General features: G+C 40.0%; 1 protein-coding gene and 1 pseudogene across 2 annotated transcripts in view; one reads left to right on the top strand and one right to left on the bottom strand.

Annotated features, from left to right (window-relative positions):
* SNTB1 (syntrophin beta 1) overlaps positions 1-14,510 on the top strand; it is a 150,704-nt gene extending 136,194 nt beyond the window's left edge. Inside the window, exons 5-7 of one of the 2 annotated variants that reach the window (XM_039526945.1) lie at positions 3,272-3,468; positions 6,797-6,987; positions 11,641-14,510. In XM_039526945.1, coding sequence (XP_039382879.1) covers positions 3,272-3,468; positions 6,797-6,987; positions 11,641-11,733 — 481 coding nt within the window. In that variant the 3' untranslated portion in view covers positions 11,734-14,510. The remainder of the gene's footprint in view (positions 1-3,271; positions 3,469-6,796; positions 6,988-11,640) is intronic. The other variant, XM_039526946.1, reaches the window with a different exon arrangement.
* Positions 6,120-6,284, bottom strand: LOC120399704 (annotated as a pseudogene).
* Positions 14,511-19,404: the final 4,894 nt, after the last annotated feature.

The following is a 19,404-nucleotide window of genomic DNA, read 5'->3' as shown; positions in this document are numbered from 1 at the left end:
TAAATAACATGCTCTTTGGTTTAGCAAAAAGAACTGGTTTAGCTGGCTTTCTTTAATGGCTTTCGGGTTTTTCAGTAGCCTGATGTTTCCAATATTTCATATAAACAGCAATAGTGTTGGCCAAAACGAGACTAGGGAGTCCTTTGTCTCAGACTTAAAGACCTAAGTAATGATATCCCATAATATTAACTCCCTGCTGAATACCTGTCTAGTTCATGTCTCACTGCAGGACCTTGCAAAGCCTTATCTCTAACTGGATGTACAATTGATGCCATGATGAGTAGAATTTTAAATGATGTACCTGAAATTCTAGTATTGAGAGTAAGTAAGAAGATAGTGGTGTGGATGAGAAAGTAGGGAATAAATATGGTTAATACTGGATGTGGTGTTATGGCACTATGTAGGACCAACATGCTGCTCGTGTCGTCAACATACTGTAGCACCAATAATGTTAGTCCTGCTGTATTATTGATGTTATCAATAACATATGATGCCATTTTCCTGTAGAAGTGAACTAGTTTTAGGCACTTGCTATCTCGGAGTATGTGGTTTCCAAATTGAATGGCACGGTGTGTGACAAGTACTGGGAAGTACTTATTAGAGCAGTTAATGAACTCTGTCCACAGCAGAAAGGATGTGACAGAGAACTTTGAAATAGTTTCCAAGTGTACAGTTTCTCATGGGAAATAATGTTGAGTCTGTGCTCTGTGACTTACTGTTTTATAACAACAGTTTGATACTGTAAAACACCCTCTATCTGTGGCTCTCAAACCCTCTTACTAAAAATGGCTTGTCATCGGGGCAGTGTGAAAGTGATTATTATACCCATTGTGCGGATTGGGGAACTGAGGCCCAGGCATGCGGCATCCAGTGTTGTTGTGAAGAGCTCTGTGTAAGCTTGTCTCTCTCACCAACAGAAGTTGGTCCCACAAAAGATATTACCTCACCCATCTTGTCACCTAGGCATGCTGTCATTTGCCCAAGGAAGTTAGAAGCAGAGCCAGGAATATACCCAGGAGTACTGACTCCCAGTCCTCCGCGCTGATAGTCAAGGGCCAGATGGCCCTTGCAGAGTTTTCACCGTATTGTCTCACTGGGAGTGGGGAAGAGAGCCTGCAGAACAAACGGGGGACTCAGGAGGCCTCCACTCAAGCTCTGATTCTGCCTCTTCTTCCATCAAGTCGCATGGCTGCAAGGGAGGTGTGCTATCAGCTGTCCTCAGGATCCCCCGCAAAAGATGGAAGGATGCCAAAGCTCAGAAGGGAGCTGTGGAAGTTAATATGTCAAGCCATGCTTGCCTTGCAGGATGAAAGTGAGGTACTGTGATGACATACAGTTCTGTGGAAGAGGCACATTTCCCCAGCCACATGGTCAGAGGCAGATCTGCACACAGTAACCTGGCCCTGTTTTAATTTCTCATGGTTTGTCTTGTCTTGTCTTTTTTAAATCAAGGAAATGGATCAGAAGCTACGAATGCATGGAAAGTTTCCATCAAGTCAAAGATGGACAAACCTAGAAAACTTTATATCTCAGCAGCAAAGAAATCGCACTTCGGGAGGAGTGGGCCAGATCCTCAGCTAGTATAAATTGGCCGACCTCCATTATTTATACCAACTGAGGGTCTGGCCCATTATGTCTTTCAAAAATCTCCCTGCTCTAGGCATAGTGTCTTTGCTTTGTGATTTTATCTATTCAGAGGAGCTTTTGTGTACAGCACTCTCCAAGGGGCAGTGTTTCAGAATGGAGGCATCTGATTCTCAAATGCCAAACTCCTGTGGCTTTACTTCCTTTTTATTTTAGAATACACTTTCTTCATTAAAGAGTACCGTTCTGTGATGTCAGGCACAAGGAATCTTTCTTTAAAGGTGTGCAAAAGAAATTGTTAGTTGGGAATTAATATTTCAATTTAGGGATTATCTTACATTGCAGGTATTGGAGCAGTGGCCTTTTGTTATATATTGTCTCTGTGTATAACATTGATCATTTCCATATGGTGAGAGTTAAAAAAGACACATTTATAGTCCTGTTTTCTTGTGGTTTCACTTTCTCAGTCTCTCCGAGATTTAGTGTTTAACCTTTAAATGGTGAGATGTTTCTCTGCATTTATCATTACAATTGAATTGTTGCAATGTCCTTGAATTACTTCTCTAACTTCCTGCACTCCCCTTAAAATATGGATAATCTCAAGGAGAAAAGAGATATTTGGATGTAAATTTTATCTTAAAATGACTTTTTCTGAAATTTAGCTATCGGGCTAGGTGAATAAACCTTTCTTTGTCACTCTGAAAATCAGCTGGTTGTACTGGAGTAAAAGTAGATTCAATTTTTCTTTGTTTCACAAAATATAAGAGAAAAGTTCAAGGTTACAGTTAGCTGGTGCATCTGAAATTATCTGCGCTTTAGGAAAAATATATACAAAATGGTACTTGGTGTCTGCCCTTAGATATTTTATAGGAGCCTGTTACCTTGTTATCTAACATCATTTATTGTAAAGGTAGGCTGCAGATATTTAGGTTTTATCAGAGATACATTTTGCCACTGGAAGGAAGAGGTTTCTCTCTATATAATGTTATCTGAATTAGCACTCATATCTCTGAAGCAAAGCATACAGTTTAGGGCTTAAGCACTAAGGCCAGAGTCAGGTGCATAATTGTGTAGCTAATTTTTACGCACAGTTGCCACAATCCCTGATGCAAACTGAATGTTTTGTACACCCAGATGAATATTTAGACATCCTGTTGCTCCTTTGTATGTGCAGTTGCTTTAACTGTGAGGCAGATTTGGTGCTCGATGCCCTGTGCTTTCAATGTTCTGAAAATCAGGTTCAGCAAGTATCATTCCTAGCCCAAATGAGAGAGAACTAGGATCATATACAACCCCAGACCCAAGATTTTGGGACTGCTGGGTTGTGTTGTGTCCAGTTCCTGGAAGACGTGTCCACATCACAAAAGCCACCTCCCACAACTAGCACTATTTGCCACTCTTGTTGGCAGCCTCAACAGGGATGTCAAGCTCTGAGTGGGCTTGGAAACTGAGTCACACTCTCTCCCATATGCAGGTCAGTGTTAAGGCCTCTTGCCCTGCTTCTGCCCATTCTGTACCTGTTGTGTGGATAAATGGAAGCCTTCTGTCTGCAAGGCTGTTACTCTCGAACCTTTCACCAGCACTAAATTCACTCCATTGCGTATAGCTGTGCAACGTAAAACTCCGAGCAGTCTGAGTAGCGTCAAGCAATGCAAACATTTTATTTTGTTTTTAAATCCAATTTCAGGTTGGTCCATTCAGGTCCAGGTAAGGGATCCCCACAATCTGGGGTGGATTTATCTTTTGCAACGCGCACCGGTACAAAGCAAGGGATTGAAACCCATCTCTTCAGGACAGAGACTAGCAGAGACCTCTCACTGTGGACAAGGAACATAGTGCAGGGCTGCCACAATTCAGCTGAGCTCATCACGGAAATCACAACCTGTGAGTAACACTTGGAAGTTCTTCTTCTTTATGTTGAGTCACGTTAGCATTTGTCCTTAGGTGTGTTTCTCAGTGCAAAAATCAAAACGCTGCATCTGTGATCATTAGTCCAGGATCAATGCTTGGAGAAGTTTATTGGTCTCTCCAAGTTATTTCCACTGGAGCTGATTGAAACTCAGAATGTAGACAAAATGTTTCTGTGAAAAGTTCATTGCTGCTTTTGCAGCCAGCTTTTAACTTCTATAGGAACTGTGGCAAATTGTGTGTTTTCAGGCCTCCTATCATGTCATTCTGACTTCCATTTTGCTCTTTTCTTCCTCATTCTGATACGAGTCTAGCAGCCAATAATGCCTGAAGTGCTAGAGTCAGAGATGGGGACCTCATGCCTTTGGGAAGTGATTGTCATGATGAGAAAGGAGGGGCTCCTGCTGCTGCTATGCTTCTATTTCAAAGGCCTCAGCTCTGTGACCCCTGGAAAGAACATCCTCCTGGAGTAAGAGGAGACATTGGGGGGAGGGAGTAAAGGTTACTGGTGATCTGGTTGGGGGACCTGTCTGCAGAGAAGAGTGGGTACGGTCAGAACCATAACTGTCCAAAATTCACAAATAGATATAGGCCATTTACCCACCTTGACCTGCGTTTTTTAAAATAAAAAATGGAGGCCAGTCTAATAACAATGGGTGCAAACTACCTCCCCCTTTCAGACAATCTACCTTCCTTCTAAGATGCAGTCAAGATTGAGTGACTGAGCACGACAGTCTCTCTTTGTAGGGCTTGTCTACATGGGGAATATGGCATAGCTATTCTGGATTATCTCCATGTCTGGATGCTCTCATTCTGGAATAAGTGTGTCCACAAGCGGAGTTATTCCAGAATAGCAATAGGGCTTCAAATTCACACCTCACCTTATTTCAGATTAACTTCCCCATGTGGACAAGCCCATATTTTGGCCTACTGATCTCAAATGCCTGGCTGAGCCCTCTTCACCCTGCCGCTCCTATTTGTTGGTTTGCCTTCTTACTTGTTCAAAGGGGTGCAGTTCTTGCTGTTCAAGACCCATCCCCCAAAGCTGTAAAATCCTTGTTTTGTGATCTCTTTGTCACCTACTCTTTCCTTTCACCAATGTTGGTAAAATTGGGTACTCCATCAATTCTACCTGAAGGTCTAAGTCTCAGTCCCCGAGCTAACGTAAAGGTTAAGGCAGCCATGCTGCAGAATTCCTGCTGCAATAGATGCTGGTTACAATTATCAGGGTCTTTTTTCAATTACCAGGAAACTAATTAGTACTCGAGAGAGTCTTCATCTTCGTTGAAATTCTTCAGTGATTCTCTTTGCAGCTTTTAACTTTTGATGCTCGTTTTGTGCTTGAAAAGAGAGGCTGGCTCTTTGAATGTCTGTTTTGGAAGCAGGGGTGCTACCTGAATCTTAAGGTTAATGAGATTTTCTTTTGTATCTTGGCATTCAGAGATGCACACAAACATGAAGGGTGAAACAAATTAGGTCCAGGGGAATTACTTTTTTTTATTTACTCCCTACAACACCCAACAAATTAATGTAACTCTATATATTTGACTCCTGTTTGGGTGTTGTAAAGCAGAAAGAATTTCAGTAGTCTTTCACGGGCTGGAGGGGTAGAACAGGATTTGATTAATTTACTGTAGGTCTGTATCAAATGTGAAGTTTCACAGGTATCAGTCAGTTCTCAGAGTGCTGCCTTTCATAGTCCTTCTCCACAGCTCTTCGGGCCAGCCTTTAAAAATAACCCTTTTTTAATGCTAAGTGGTGTAAACAACCGTTCTAATTTTAGGGCACGTCCACCCAGCTCTGATTTTGTGGCCAATGACAGGCAGTTATCTTAACTGCTTACAAGTAACAGCGCTCAGTTTACATCATCCACTCAGCTGGCTTTCTTCCATCCACACCCAACACTTATCTGCCTAGCTCCGTCCTGACAAGGACATTCATGTCAGTTGACCCACTGTGACTCTGTAAGGAGTAGTGTCCAGAGGAGGTGCCCACGAAGCCAGATCAGCTGCTCAGGGGGCAATGCATTCGGGAGTGTCCTAGTGCAGAGAGGGAGCCTCTTGGGAGAAAGGAGGACGAACCAAACTAGTTACTCAGACCAGGAGTAGCAAGAGCTGCCTAAAAGTGGGGGGACCACCAGCGCCCAAACCATGGCCACACCACTCCTTCCCACCAAACCCAGACACAATTCGGGGTTCTGTCTGCACTGCATAAAACAAACATGTGAAGCACTTATGGAGAGGATTGCAGAGAAAGCTTCAAACTAGAACATGTAGATATCTTTGAATAGTTAGGGACAGAGTATGGAGCAACTGATCTCGTATTGGAGGTCGGGAAGGCATAGTATCCTTTAGGTCCATGAGGGGCTTATTTCCAGGTAGAACTTCAGGCAGATGAAGGTAAACACTGCACTATGCAGATGTCCACTCCTCTTGAGCAAGGAACCAATCATTCAGGTAAGTATACCTGTAAGCAGTCAATGAGTTGCATTGTGGAGGTAACTTGCCCTGCTGAGCACAGGAACAGCAGTAAACAGCACAGACGGAACAACTAATTTCACCTGCAAGAGCAAAGGATGAGGAAGGGCTTTACATATGCCTGATGGAAATTCTGTTTGCCAACTGGAACTAGTTAACTTTCAATCAAAATTTGGAACACGGCAAGTGCAACTCACCCTCTTGTAGAAATCACAGACCAGCAGAAACCAAGAGAATCCTGTGAAAGGATTCAACTAGCAATAATCGCGCCTCGGATTAACCTCATTGGCTACGATACTGCCACTAGTGAAACCTGCTAGAATTTCCATGGGAGTTGATACAGAATATGTGTGTGTGTCTATTATGCATAACATACACACCACTATGTATGTTCAAGGAAACTCAGTGAAAGCCAGTGAAGAGGCTAAGGAATAGTGACTCTGAAATACAGATAAAGCCACATAAAGTAATCTTTTCTCACCGTGACATTAAAATCCACACTGCTTAGTTCTTTAGCTACTCATCTCCAATCACCAATCTCATACCCACACTACTTTAACTCTATTTGTTTCAGAAAAGTGGCTTGAGTTTCTGTCTATAAAAGAATGCTGGTTTCTTTTTATTTTAAATAGAATTTGGAAGAGGTTTAAAGCAGGTCAAAATGTGGAAGTAGACAGGGTGACTCTGTTTCCTTTAAAAGGTATTTTCCTTGTTAATGTTGTAAGTAGAGTGGATAATAAGTCGCCATAGAGGTGAATGGTATTTTACAAATACAAGCTTTTTAAGGGCAGAGGTCTCATAATCTAAATTTTGTTTTTCGTGTTCAGCTTGCACCTACAAAAACCAGGAGTGCCGTTTGACCATCCATTATGAACATGGATTCTCTCTCACAGTTGAACCACAAGATGGTGCCTTGTCCAAAACAATTGCACAGTGTCCCTATGAAAAGCTAAAAGTGTCTTCAGATGATGGCATTAGGATGCTTTATTTAGACTTCGGAGGCAAAGATGGAGAATTTGTAAGTACTGCATTTAGCTATGGGAATGCAGGTTACCATTTGTGCATGCAACTATTACAAGCAATTATTCTTTGCATGATTAGCATGACAGTGTGCTCAATGAAGCTGACTGTCCTTGAGTTCATGGTTTGGGGCAGGCACTTACAAACCTAGCTAACATAGGTTAAATATACACATAGAAACAATTCTTGGGTGCCATGATTTCTGGTAATCAAAACGTAAATTGTTCCATGCACTGTTGAACTCCTAAAATAATAATGACTGATATCTATTAAAATTTATAAGGAAACTGGCAAGGCCTTTTATCATGATTTCATTGATCTGTCCTTAGAAAGAGTCAATAAAATAAAAATGGGGTAGGGATAAAATGGTAAAACCATGCAAGGAGGGAAGAATGATTTCCTGTATTTAGGGACAAATTGAGTTCCATGGTGGTCAGACACTCCAGAGTTTTTGCATTTGTATGCATCAATCTGTAAACACTTGTTAACTAAGGGACTGATTTTCAAACATGCTCAGCACTCACAGTGACACTTAGGGCCAGATTTTCAAAAGAACTCAGCCACCAATCTGTTGTGCACTTTTGAAAACCTGGCCACTTATTTTGGTGCACAAATGGGCTTTAGCACTTCTGATGATCTGCCACAATTGCGGGTGCTAAGTTCTTTTGAAAATTCTGTCCTATGTGTCCAGTCCTGCAAAATGCTAAGTGCTTGCTACTCCCAGTTAAGTTACTGTAAGTTGAAGGTGCTCAGCACCTAACAGGATGAGGCCATAATGTTGCACTTTAATCCCATCGACCTGGATCAGTGGGAGAGAATGGCTTAGAAAGTCATTTTCTGTAGAAACACACTGTTCCCTGTACTTGAATGTAAAACAAAGAGTGGAAATAAATGGCCATTTAAAATATAGTGCCACTATTCCTGGCTTTATGAAATCCTAACATCAGAAGCAAAGAACCATATCAGCTTCAAGTGCAGAACAAACATAGGCTCATTTCAAGGGTAGAGACTGTGGGCTAGATCCACAAAAGGACTTCGTCTCAGCACTGTAGCACCTTACCCTTAGATACCCTTCCACCTATGGAATCCACAACCCTGAATTAGGTACCCAGGCTCTGTATGTAAGGCATGTGAAGAGTTAGGTGCCTAGGAATGGGAGTCACAAAAGCCAGCAGGCTGAGCAGGGAGTCACCTCAGCAAGCCACCAGGAAATACTGAAGAGGGGGTGGGGGCCTAAGCCTAAGCCCCACCCCTTAAAGGGACTTAGGCAGGGTTCATGGTTCTTCATTCAGGGTTCACAGCCATGAACTCTCTCCTGACATTGGGAACCTAAGCCAGGTCATCTCTTTCTCACAAAAAAAACCAAGAGACCCCCCCCACCCCATCTCCACCCCTGCCAGGAGCCCAGTTGTTAGAACAATCCCCAGGATGTGGCAGACCCAAGTTCCAATCCTGTTCCATATACAAATTGGGACAGTTTCAGGAGAGATTGAGACAATCCTACCCCAAATATCCCATAGCCCAGTGGTTAGGGCACTCTGCCGAGAGCTGGGAGATCCAAGTTCACATTCTTGATCCAAATCACATAGAGGGAACGAATGATCCCAGGACTCCTGGGGGAGCAGCCTAACCACTGGGCTAAAGGTTTCATATAGACAGCAGTATCCACACCACCATTGCTTTGTATGGGGGCTGATAAGTTAGTTAACCTCTGAGCATGCCTACCGGAGCACATCCCGCAGCGAGTTAGTTAGGGGAAGACCTCATTTGAGGATCCTGATGGGGCGTAGGCATGAGCTAGGTGCCTGGGCATCAGGATTGAGGTGATTGTGTACATGCCCAACGGCAAATATTTAGGGGCTTAGGAGAGATAGCTCAGTGGTTTGAACATTGGCCTGCTAAACCCAGGGTTGTGAGTTGAGTCCTTGAGGAGGCCATTTAGGGAACTGGGGTAAAAATCTGTCTGGGGATTGGTCCTGCTTTGAGCAGGAGGTTGGACTAGATGACCTCCTGAGGTCCCTTCCAACCCTGATATTCTATGGTTAATCACTTTATTGGTGGAAATATAGGTGCCTAGAGAGTTTAGGCACATACAGGGTTAGGGAAGAGCTAAGTGAGGGGTTTTGAGGATCTAAATTTTGGACTTCAGCACCTAGAGTGGCAGTTAGGTGCCTAAATCCTTGTGTGGAGCTAGGCCAATATTAATGGCAGGATTCTATAATAGAAGAATTGACTGTCCTGCTATTGCCTACTACATAGTGATGACACCTTGTTCTGTATTGTTCATGAGTTTACATGTTTATTCTATGTAGAATGAGGTCTAACATAGAAAACAGAACAGCCCTAGTTGCTATAGCACGATCAATGGGATACAAAACATTCCATCTACTGTTGCAGGAGGTGAAGTGAAGAATCTATTTTCCTTCCGGAAACTGGCTTGACTAGCAGTTGTTGAGGCACTGGCCCTCCAGAACAGCCAGTTGCCATCTTTACCCCATTGGCTAGTTAAAAGATGGTGCATCCTGACTGGTCCATCTATAGCTGCTAGGATAACAATGCCAACATGTACAGTGAACAAGTATTTCAGAGACCCAGCCTACTCATATTGAAGTTGAGAGTTCTGCTATTAGCGTCAGAAAAAGTAAGAACAGACCCTTAATGGAAAGTGACATAGATGCATGTGACATTTAGAAATTATATTCTCTATATAGTGAAATCCATTGTAGCCACCTACTTGTGGACCTGAAAAGGCAGCTGCATAGAGCATGGTGGTGTTAGTATAAAACTGAAGTCAAATTGTACACTAAATATTTGGAAATCGTTCTTAAGACAGCTTGTCTACGACAGGCAGCTTCTTGTTTAATTTTCACTGAGATGCTGATACATCCTAATCTCTGAGCTAAATTATTCACTCGATCCCACTATTCTTATGGCTTCTAAACTCAGTTCAGAATTTTTTATTGCTCTATTGCTCAGAATAGGTTTTGTGTGCATGCCTACATCAAGAAGTTCAGACAGAAGCATGGGGGAGACAGCTGAAATGTTCTGCAAATGTAGTCAGGTACTTCACTCAGAAAAGCCTGTAAACACATTGCACCGTTTCTGCTGTTACTCTGCCGGCAGGCTCAGACGCATACAGATTTTATTTTTTGCACTTGCAAAGCAGAGCACATTAAATAAAAGAAAGCAGAATTAAGGTAATTAAAAAAAATATTTCAGGCTATTTGCCTTCTTAATGTTGAAAGGCATTTTTGGATGGGGAGTCAATTTCTCAGTTCGCTAAAATATGTCCTTTCAAACTGCTACCTCAAACTGAGTCTGGAGGCCATGGTTCAATGCATTAACCAGTCTCAGACAGTGTTCTGATGAAGTGGGTTTTAGCCCACAAAAGCTTATGCCCAAATAAATTGGTTAGCTTCTAAGGTGCCACAAGGACTCCTCGTTGTTCTCCGTTAGTGAACACAGACTGACGGCTTGAATTGCTACAGCCTGCAAACCTCAGGCATTCAGCCTCTCTTTCACAATCCAAACTGTGCCCCCTAACCTTCCTCTCTCCTGGGTGAGGCTCCCTTTAACAGCTGGAACTTGAACCTGTTAGAAAACTTCAGGGGTTAAACTACTTCCATCCTCAAAACAGAACTATTGGGATTCCCTGTGAGAGCTTTCTGCTCGGTTTATCCAGAACCTCTCATCCAGTTCTGGGAGGACACTTCATCCAGTTCTCTGGGATCCAAAAAACTCAGTTTGACTCTAGCATGTCACTCAGATTATTGTGTTAGACATGTAACAGCTCTTTGCCCGTGCTGGCGTGGCCCAACAACTGGTGGCAACCACAATTCCAATTCATGTCGCACATCTTTCCTAACCCCTAACATCTATACTTCTTGCATGTAAAGACCAATTGCTTTGCAGATTGTGTAAGGCAAGCTTGTATGCAGCATTGGGCCCAGGATATTAGACAGACAAGGTGGGTGAGGTAATACTTTTTATTCGACCAGTTTCTGTTGGTGAGAGAGAGAAGATTTCAAACTTACACAGATCTCTTCTTCAGGTGTTTCCCAGAACCTGAAGAAGAACTCTGTGTAAGCTGGAAAACTTGTCTCTCTCACCAACAGAAGTTGGTCCAGTAAAAGATATCACCTCACCCATCTGGTCTCTCTAAAGCAAGCTTATCAGTTCAGGGTTTTTCTGTATACCTTATTTATTCTAAACTTATCCACAATAGTTAGTTAGTTTTTGCTTCCATTATTTACTATGCATGTATTCACAATAGTGAGTAGTTTCTGCAATTACTTGTTCAGGCATGTCTTATCTTAAGTTGGGCATGCTCATATCAGCTAAGCCAGCTCTACAGGAACCTATAGTGTTCAGTTTCTAAACCGATCAGAAAGCAAACTCTGCAGCTCTAGGATTTTTTGCACAGTGCCAGGGTCATTGATTACTCTTAATGACCCAAGTATTTGCAACAAGACAAGCTGTAGAAAAATAAGATGCAGTGTGATGGATATGATAAAGTGCTGTTTCTTTTATCTGATCACTTTAAAAATATTAGCAGGTAATAAATCAAGTAAATAATCTGCAAATGACTGCTAGTTTTATCAGTGCTTTGTGACCTGAACAACCACTAACTCCATCTCTTTTCTAATTTCAGCAACTGGATCTTCATTCTTGTCCAAAGCCAATTGTGTTCATCATTCATTCATTCCTTTCAGCTAAGATTACAAGACTTGGTTTGGTGGCATAAGTTACATCTGTTTCCTAAAAGAAAAATGCAGCTGCCATGCTAATCAGAAGTACAATCAATAGAAGACACCTGTAGCTGCTAGCAATCTACAAAAGATTGGAGTTCAATGCAGGGACTTCAGCTCTGGTGATTCTCCAAGGCCCAGCCTTCATTTTGTCAGCTACAAAGGAGGCGCACACAGAAAAAGACCAACAGATTTCAGACTCAGAATAGTCCTTTAAATCACTGTCAGTTGCAGGAGATAACATAGCTCATTGTAAATAATAGCAAAAATGGAATATTACAATGTTAATTTAAAACCACATACTGTACAGTTGAAATGAGTACAGTACTGTATGTGTAGACATTTCAAAATCATAAATTGTGCCTATTTCAAAGTATTTGTTTATCTAGAGTAAGTAAGGGCTAAGCGGATGCAAGACTGGGCACTTATCAGTTGTGATTCAGAATAAGGCTTGATTTTTTTCTCTTTTTTAATACTATATGAAGTGGCGGCTTTATGAAGATTTAAAAAAAAATCCGTAAAATATTACTTTCATCCCAGTTCATGTGCTATTTAAATGACTTGCTGTTCCATAAGAAGGAGCCATGAGAGGCAGCTGCTTTAATACCCCGGCGGGTAGGTTGTGTGTGTGCATGTACTCCAGTAGGGTGCTCAAAAGCAGGAGTTCTCAACCCTTTTCTGTCTGACACGTCCCCCCAACATGCTATAACAACTCTCTAGCCCACCTGTGCCCCCAAAACTGTTTTTCTCATATCCAGTAGATTAAAAGCCCGTGCCAGCATTAGGGGGTAGCAAGCAGGGCAATTGCCTGGTGCCCCATGCCACAAGGGGTCCCATGAAGCAAAGTTGTTCGGGCTTCAGCTTTCTGCTCTGGGCTCCAATGACTCTGATGCCAGCCCTGCGCTCTGGTTTATTTTGGCGTACCCCCAGTTGAGAACCTCTGCTCTAAAGCAGCAAGGAGGTCCCTTAGTGAACAGCCCAGCACCCAAATCAGACCATTGAGGGGCATTTTCAAATGGTCCATATATAAGGAGCATATGTGCACATTCCTGTAGGGGGCACCAAAGCAGCAGTAATTAGAGGACTTCTGTGGTTAACAGGCTATTTAACAAGAGAGCACAAAGGGGCCTGTTCAAGTGTCCTTAACTTATGAGCACACAGGGTAAACTTTTTAAAAGAACTAACCTAACTTTAAGAGCCTAAGTCCCACTGAAAGTCAGGGGCACCTAGTTGCTTTTGCAAATTTTACCCACAAGACAAGTTACAGTGCCTCACTTAACATTGTGACCTAGTAGTATGTCCTGCTGCTAAATCAGTTAAATTGAAATAGATTTCATTAAGAAACATGTGTAGCTCTGTAATAATTCATTTAAAAATGTATTTGAGATTCAAAAAGTGGCCTGAGAATTTAGGAGGAGTGGACTGAAAAACTGTTGATCAAGTAGAATTTATACCACCTTTAAGCTGCAAACAGAACTAACTCTTTGAACTAGATATTCATAACGTGTTGACACTAAAGCCACATTTTGAAAGCCAGGCTTTTAGAAAGAAGCAGAAGTCATGAATGTGATTGCTTGCAGAAGTTCAGCTGTAGCATTGCAATGATTTGTCTTTCTTTTTAAACTTTACAGGTAAAGTAAGTTTTAATTTAGATGTCACTCAACTGGCAAAGAAAACAAATCACACATACTACATAATAAAACAGTGATTCCATTGTAATTGTTTTTCAGTTGAGGTCTCGAGCACAGTAAATAAGTCAAATCTGTTTCCACCTTTGATTTATGGTGGTTTTCATACATATGTTAATTAGTAATAGAAAAATACTAATTTTAAAATTTTAAAGAGATGCTGGGCTGAATTCACAAACACCGTACTGTACTTGCAAAACGTTATACCCAAGAAAGAGGATAATTTTTGAACAGTACATAAATATAGTTATCTTCACAAAAATCCTGAAAGTTATTTGCCTATCTAGTAAACTTTCATTTCTACCTTAATGGCACTTATAAGGAATTAAAAACTTATTTTATACCCCCCAAAAAATAAATGTTAAATAATTTGCCAATATTTTCCATTCATGCAGTTATCTGTGGCAGATCTTTGATCTCTTCTGGTTTAGGTGATTTTAGGGTTACCTCTTTCGGGGAGGCAAGTATAGGGTTGGGCCTTTGATCATAGAATCTATTTCAGTAAAAGCCTATGCAAAGTGTATCAAAAAGTAAATGCCAAGGTTTGTGAATTTAACAGAGGAGGCATCTCCCCTGAAACCTTCTAGATCACACAATGCGAAGCGTTTTTTGTCCAAGTACAAAATGTTTATGCATTTGGACCCCTGTTCCTATAGAAAGTTCAGAGATTCAAGCTGCAGCTTGTGTACTGTGGACAATACATATGTAACTTATACTGCACTATGTCCTTATTCTTTTAACACTTAAAAGTCACTGGAATGTTATATAAACATGTATGTTCAATGTAAATAATCAGAATTCGTATTAGTATCAATAATTAAATTACACAGTATGTAATCTAAGGTGCTCAGTTCTATATGAAGTATAAGTGAATAACTAAATAGTTTGCAAAGAAAGTTCATATTATATATTTATAGACAAATTAAAAATTATGGTAATTACAAATGTTATTTCTTCATCATTTACAGATTTTGGAGAGATTCATATTTGGATGGGATTGACAAAATATGGGCCTACTCCACATTTATAAGAGTATAGTTTATATTTTAGAGGAAAGATATATTTAATAAAAGTCATTTATTCGATTTTTGTGAGGTGAGCTTAATTTGTACAATAGGCTATTGAGAATTCTCTATTTACACCATTTCTGGTCTCAGGGAACATTACACTTAATTCATAAATATTTACTAAAACATAAATATATGGAAAAACACTTCTTCAGCTGGTTTAAAAGTGAGGCCAATGTTCTTTAGGCATGATTTTTAAATTGGAAAGAAAATGCACCATTATTAATGATGTCAGCAGTGTGTTTGGTGGCCTGTGAAGTGCCTCAGTCCAGTTCCTAGTGGACAAATAACCACATCCTAATACGCACCTCTGTTGGAAGTCTCTCTCATCACCAAGGACAAAAAGGAAAAGGCAACTCTACTAGCTGGGGGTCATCAAGGCAGGTATGCAACTGTGTGGGGAAACCTGTCGTGTCTATGAGGTATCTTTCCAGCACATTTCACAAGCACTAAATTCACTTAGTTTTCCCCAACACAGTTTCCGAAGTGTGTCTGTCTGGTGGTAGCAGTAGTGTAGCGAGAGTGGACAAATCACTGCATTTGAACACTTCATCAAAACAAGTAGCTGGGGAAAGAGGATCTGGTTTCCTCTCACCATTCAAATTCGTAAATAATGCCTTAAATAGAAAAAACAAACAATATATCTTGTCTGTGTACCCTGGTCATTTAACTAATTATATTGCGGTTTCAGAGAGAATGTGTTCAGTCTAGTTTAGAACAGGCTTCCCAGGCAGACACTTAAGGAGAAGGAGGGGACTTTTATTAAAATATTATTTGTGAATAATGAACTTTAACTAGAACATTCTTGTAATTGTAAACCCTGTATAGAAATATCACTAATATTAGCAAGAATAGAGCATCTATACGGAAGGCATCAGAAAAGTACTACCATTCACATTGTATATCACAGAAAATAAAACTGATCTGATCTGTTAGGGAAACAGACTCATTCTTTTATGAGACCTTCTGATCCTTGGAAAATACAGTATGTATATAAAGGAAGAATGTGAAGATCATGCCAATATCTAATAGTTCCCTCCCTGCAATCCCACAGAAAGAAATGAAAGTCAATTTCAATGTAATAGGATGAATCAGCAGGGGCTGCTCACTTCAAAAGGCCTTTTGAACGTAGATGGATTCTTTGTACTTAAAAGTAACTTGTATTTCTCTTAAGTGTCCACTGTAAAATAATGAAAAGCCTTTTCATGCATTGCCAGGTAAATCACTACCACACAACATTAGTCAAAATCTTTGCCAAATAATGAAACTACTGCTCGGCCTCTCCATATGAAAGCAAGTATTCCTATTTCTTGGAGGACATGGAGTTATGTTTGTTTTCACATGACTTGTCATTTTTCTGGACCCAGTTGGCTTCAAATAAAGTTTTGCCTGATTTGGACTAAAGGATCAGACCCCTGGCACTGTATTTTAAAATGCTATCCATTCTGATGGCATTTCAATGGCTCAATATTGCTCCCTTTAAAAACAAACAAAAAAAAAATCAATTGAAACTTTGCCATTGACTTCACTGAAAGCAGAATCAGCCCCTAAAGATGTACATGCCCCACAATATTACCATCTTTTTGCTTACAAGTCAGAAAAATAATGAACAGATAAGCTGTGCTTTCATATAGATGCCAGAGGGATGAAATAGCCATGAGGCAGTATTTTGCCAGGAGGGGGAAAAACGGTCACATAAAAAGGTAACTGGAAATTGTATTCAATATGGAAGTTCTTGAATTCAGAGGGAAATTTATGATCAACAGCATTATCTATCACAATGTCTAAGTTAACTGCTAAAATATCAGCAAGATTGACTTTTTAAAGTGCACCAAGTGCTTACCCAGTGCAAAATCTTAAGATAACAAAATTGAACCGTGCTGCATGTTAGAGACTTATAGAATAACAAGGATTACACCATTTCCTCAAAATAGAGAAGTTTTTCCACATCAAAAACTGAAAAGCCATAACTGTTTTAGTCCAGTTACAAATCCTTTGTTTACGTATAATAAATATAAAAATTAAGGTAATTGAAAAATGACTGCCAGGCCAGAACTGAATAGTTCCTGCCTCTGAGGCAATTTTTTGCATGGGGTTAAATCATATTTAAGAGGGAAAACTGTGTTCCAGGTACTCAAGCACTGTAGGAAGTAAACTCTTCACTCTGTGCAGTCACACTCACACCATTGCTCCCCCCTCGTAGCCTGCAGCATGAAGAGAGAGGATGGGAAGTAACTGCACATCGGTAGAGTAAGACGTACCCCATCCTGACTTGCACAAACAGGGAAGCAAGCAATGAAAGTTATAAACACACTGCTCTAAGGTAGGCATAAGATCCCTAGTTAAATATGACCCACTCCTCCCATTGGCTTAAATGGGCCAGGATCAGGTCTGTTTAGAAAAAGGATGATCTAGCAGTCTTAGCTTCCAAATTCAAAAACTGAGAATATCCTAATTTGTTCCACAGATGCATTTTGAGGCCATATTAATGCGAGTGTTTAAAGTATGGAAGGCACTACTGTATATAAATGCATAATATTGTTACAGCCTGAGTTATAGTTTAACGGTGGGGAATGGTGCAGCTAAATGGGATGAGTATACTCTCTGGCACACCACCCCCTCATTTCAGACTGCTTGGATACCGTGGTGGTTCTTAGCACAGTGTGTATCTAGCCAATGAGTTTCACTTGCTGAGAGTTATAAATGAGTAGCCAGTTCCAGTACTGCACTGACTGCGGGCACACCACATGCAGAGAGAAGAGTGACTATTTCACCTAATTTATACAAGCCCTCTGCAGCTAAGTACTGCATTCGTTTCATTCAGTATAAGGTTAGAAATCAGTTTAATGAATAAGGTTTTGCTTGCTCATGTTAGCAAGCCTCAGCCATTTTAGAAAGTATAGAAATTTGGCCCCACTACGTGCAGGTTACCTCCTGCATAATTAATCCAATTTTCTAATTTACGATGTACAAAATGAGTTTACATTTTCATCCATAAACAACATAGGCAAGAAGACTACCAGTAGTAAGTAGGAAATGCAGCTTCCAAAAGCTACATTATAAAATTAAGGTTACTAATTTAAATTTAACATAATGAAACATGCAGGTGCAAAATCTTTAGACATTCATCACACATTAAAAAACATGCATATCTGTATTCAAGGGTTCTTTAACATAGAAATAACTAGCTTGATAGATCACAGTAGCACAAAGTACTTATACTCTTAAAATTGGACTATTAATTTAAGCAAGTCATTAAATTATATATAGAAACTTAATTTCTGTCTTATAGCTGACATCATAACAGGGTAAAAACAGAAAAACAACAAATCTGAATAGGGTAGTAGAATAAATAAGCCATATGGTAACAAATATAACTGAGCAGTTTTGTACCTGCATTTTTTAATTTAAATGAACAGACACAGTGATAAATTTTAAGACTTTAGCATTCCCAGTTCAGAGTAAGAACCACTAAAACCTTTCAGGCCACTAATCCAAATGTTATTTTTATAGTTTTATTTCATTATAACACTACAAGTACAAGTTAAGGCCTACCTTTGTATGGTAGGTTAACATCCTGTTTCCACCAAAATCTTTGCTAAAAAAACTACTGGCTATATGATTAGAGAATGTCAGGTTAAATTTGGCCTACGATTTAGTTTCAGCTAACAGAATAGAAATGGAAACAGTAGAAATATTTCCATGTAATGTTTGTTTTTTTAAAAAACCTAATGAATTTTTTTTAAACAGTGCTAACACATCAGAACCTGACAGTGAAATTAACTGAAGATGTAACAAAGGTGAAATTGACTAGTTTATTTCTGTTGTCTATACTGAAAAGTAGTGTTACCATTATTACTGTGTACATCATGGTATCACCTAAAGACCCATTGTAGCAGGCACTGTACAAACAAGACCCCCGCACACACACTCCAAGCTCAGAGTTTGCCATCTGCTTTAAATGATTTAGGCCTGTGTTTTCAAAAGGAGCCTATGGGAATTAAACATCCAGCCAGCTGGATCCCAACTCCTTAGAGCTTGTCTACACAGAGAAATTGTGCTGCTTTTATACCAATATAGTTAAGGCAGTGCAAACACCCTACTGTGGGTATACGATACGGTTTGGATGTGCCTATACCAGTATAGCTTTTTGCTGGAAAGCCTGCTCTACAGGTTTTGTACCAATACAACTATTTCCATTAGGGGAGTGATTTTAATTCCTAAATAGTTAAAAGTGCCACACCCCCTACTGCGGATGCAGTTACATCAGTGTAACAATACTAGGACTGGTATCACTGATTCCTCTTCCCTACGGGAATAACTATACTGACACTTTTAATTTAAAAAGGTGTTTGTAACATAGGTAAAGATTTTATTTTCTTTTAAATTATTTGTAAATCTGACAGTGCCCCTTTAAAGCAGCACTGGTCAGTCTGCTTCATTTTCAGATAAAATGGTTCTTGTTCTGTTTAGGAAGCCACTGCTCTCAATTTCACAGCTCTCTTTAGATCAATGGTACTGTAGGACTTGTTTTTTCACAACATGAAAATGCATCTCAAAGGGATTCTAGGAATATGTTTAAAATATCAAATTGTTACAAGAGAAACATATGAAATGAGAATTGATACTGGAAAACCATGAGATTAAAAGACATAGTACAAGGACCCTTATTTTGGATTAAGATTTACAAGCCATTTTACTGAAGGTTCTTTTTTTTATTATTAATTATTATTATTATTTCTGGCTTTGCAGGGTAAATTTTATGGAAAGCTGTGTCAGCTTTCCAAAAAAAAAAAAAAAAATCAAAACCATAAAAAACTGTTGTAAATGGCATGTTTGATTTTGGGTTCATTCAAAACCAACATCCTTTATGTTTTACGCTAAGACTGGAGAGGCTACTGTGCCTTCAACC

The sequence above is a fragment of the Mauremys reevesii genome, linkage group 2, assembly GCF_016161935.1.
Source record: "Mauremys reevesii isolate NIE-2019 linkage group 2, ASM1616193v1, whole genome shotgun sequence".
NCBI lineage: Eukaryota > Metazoa > Chordata > Testudines > Geoemydidae > Mauremys > Mauremys reevesii.
Note: the sequence above shows the minus strand (reverse complement) of the source record. Positions and strands in the feature narration are given on the sequence as shown.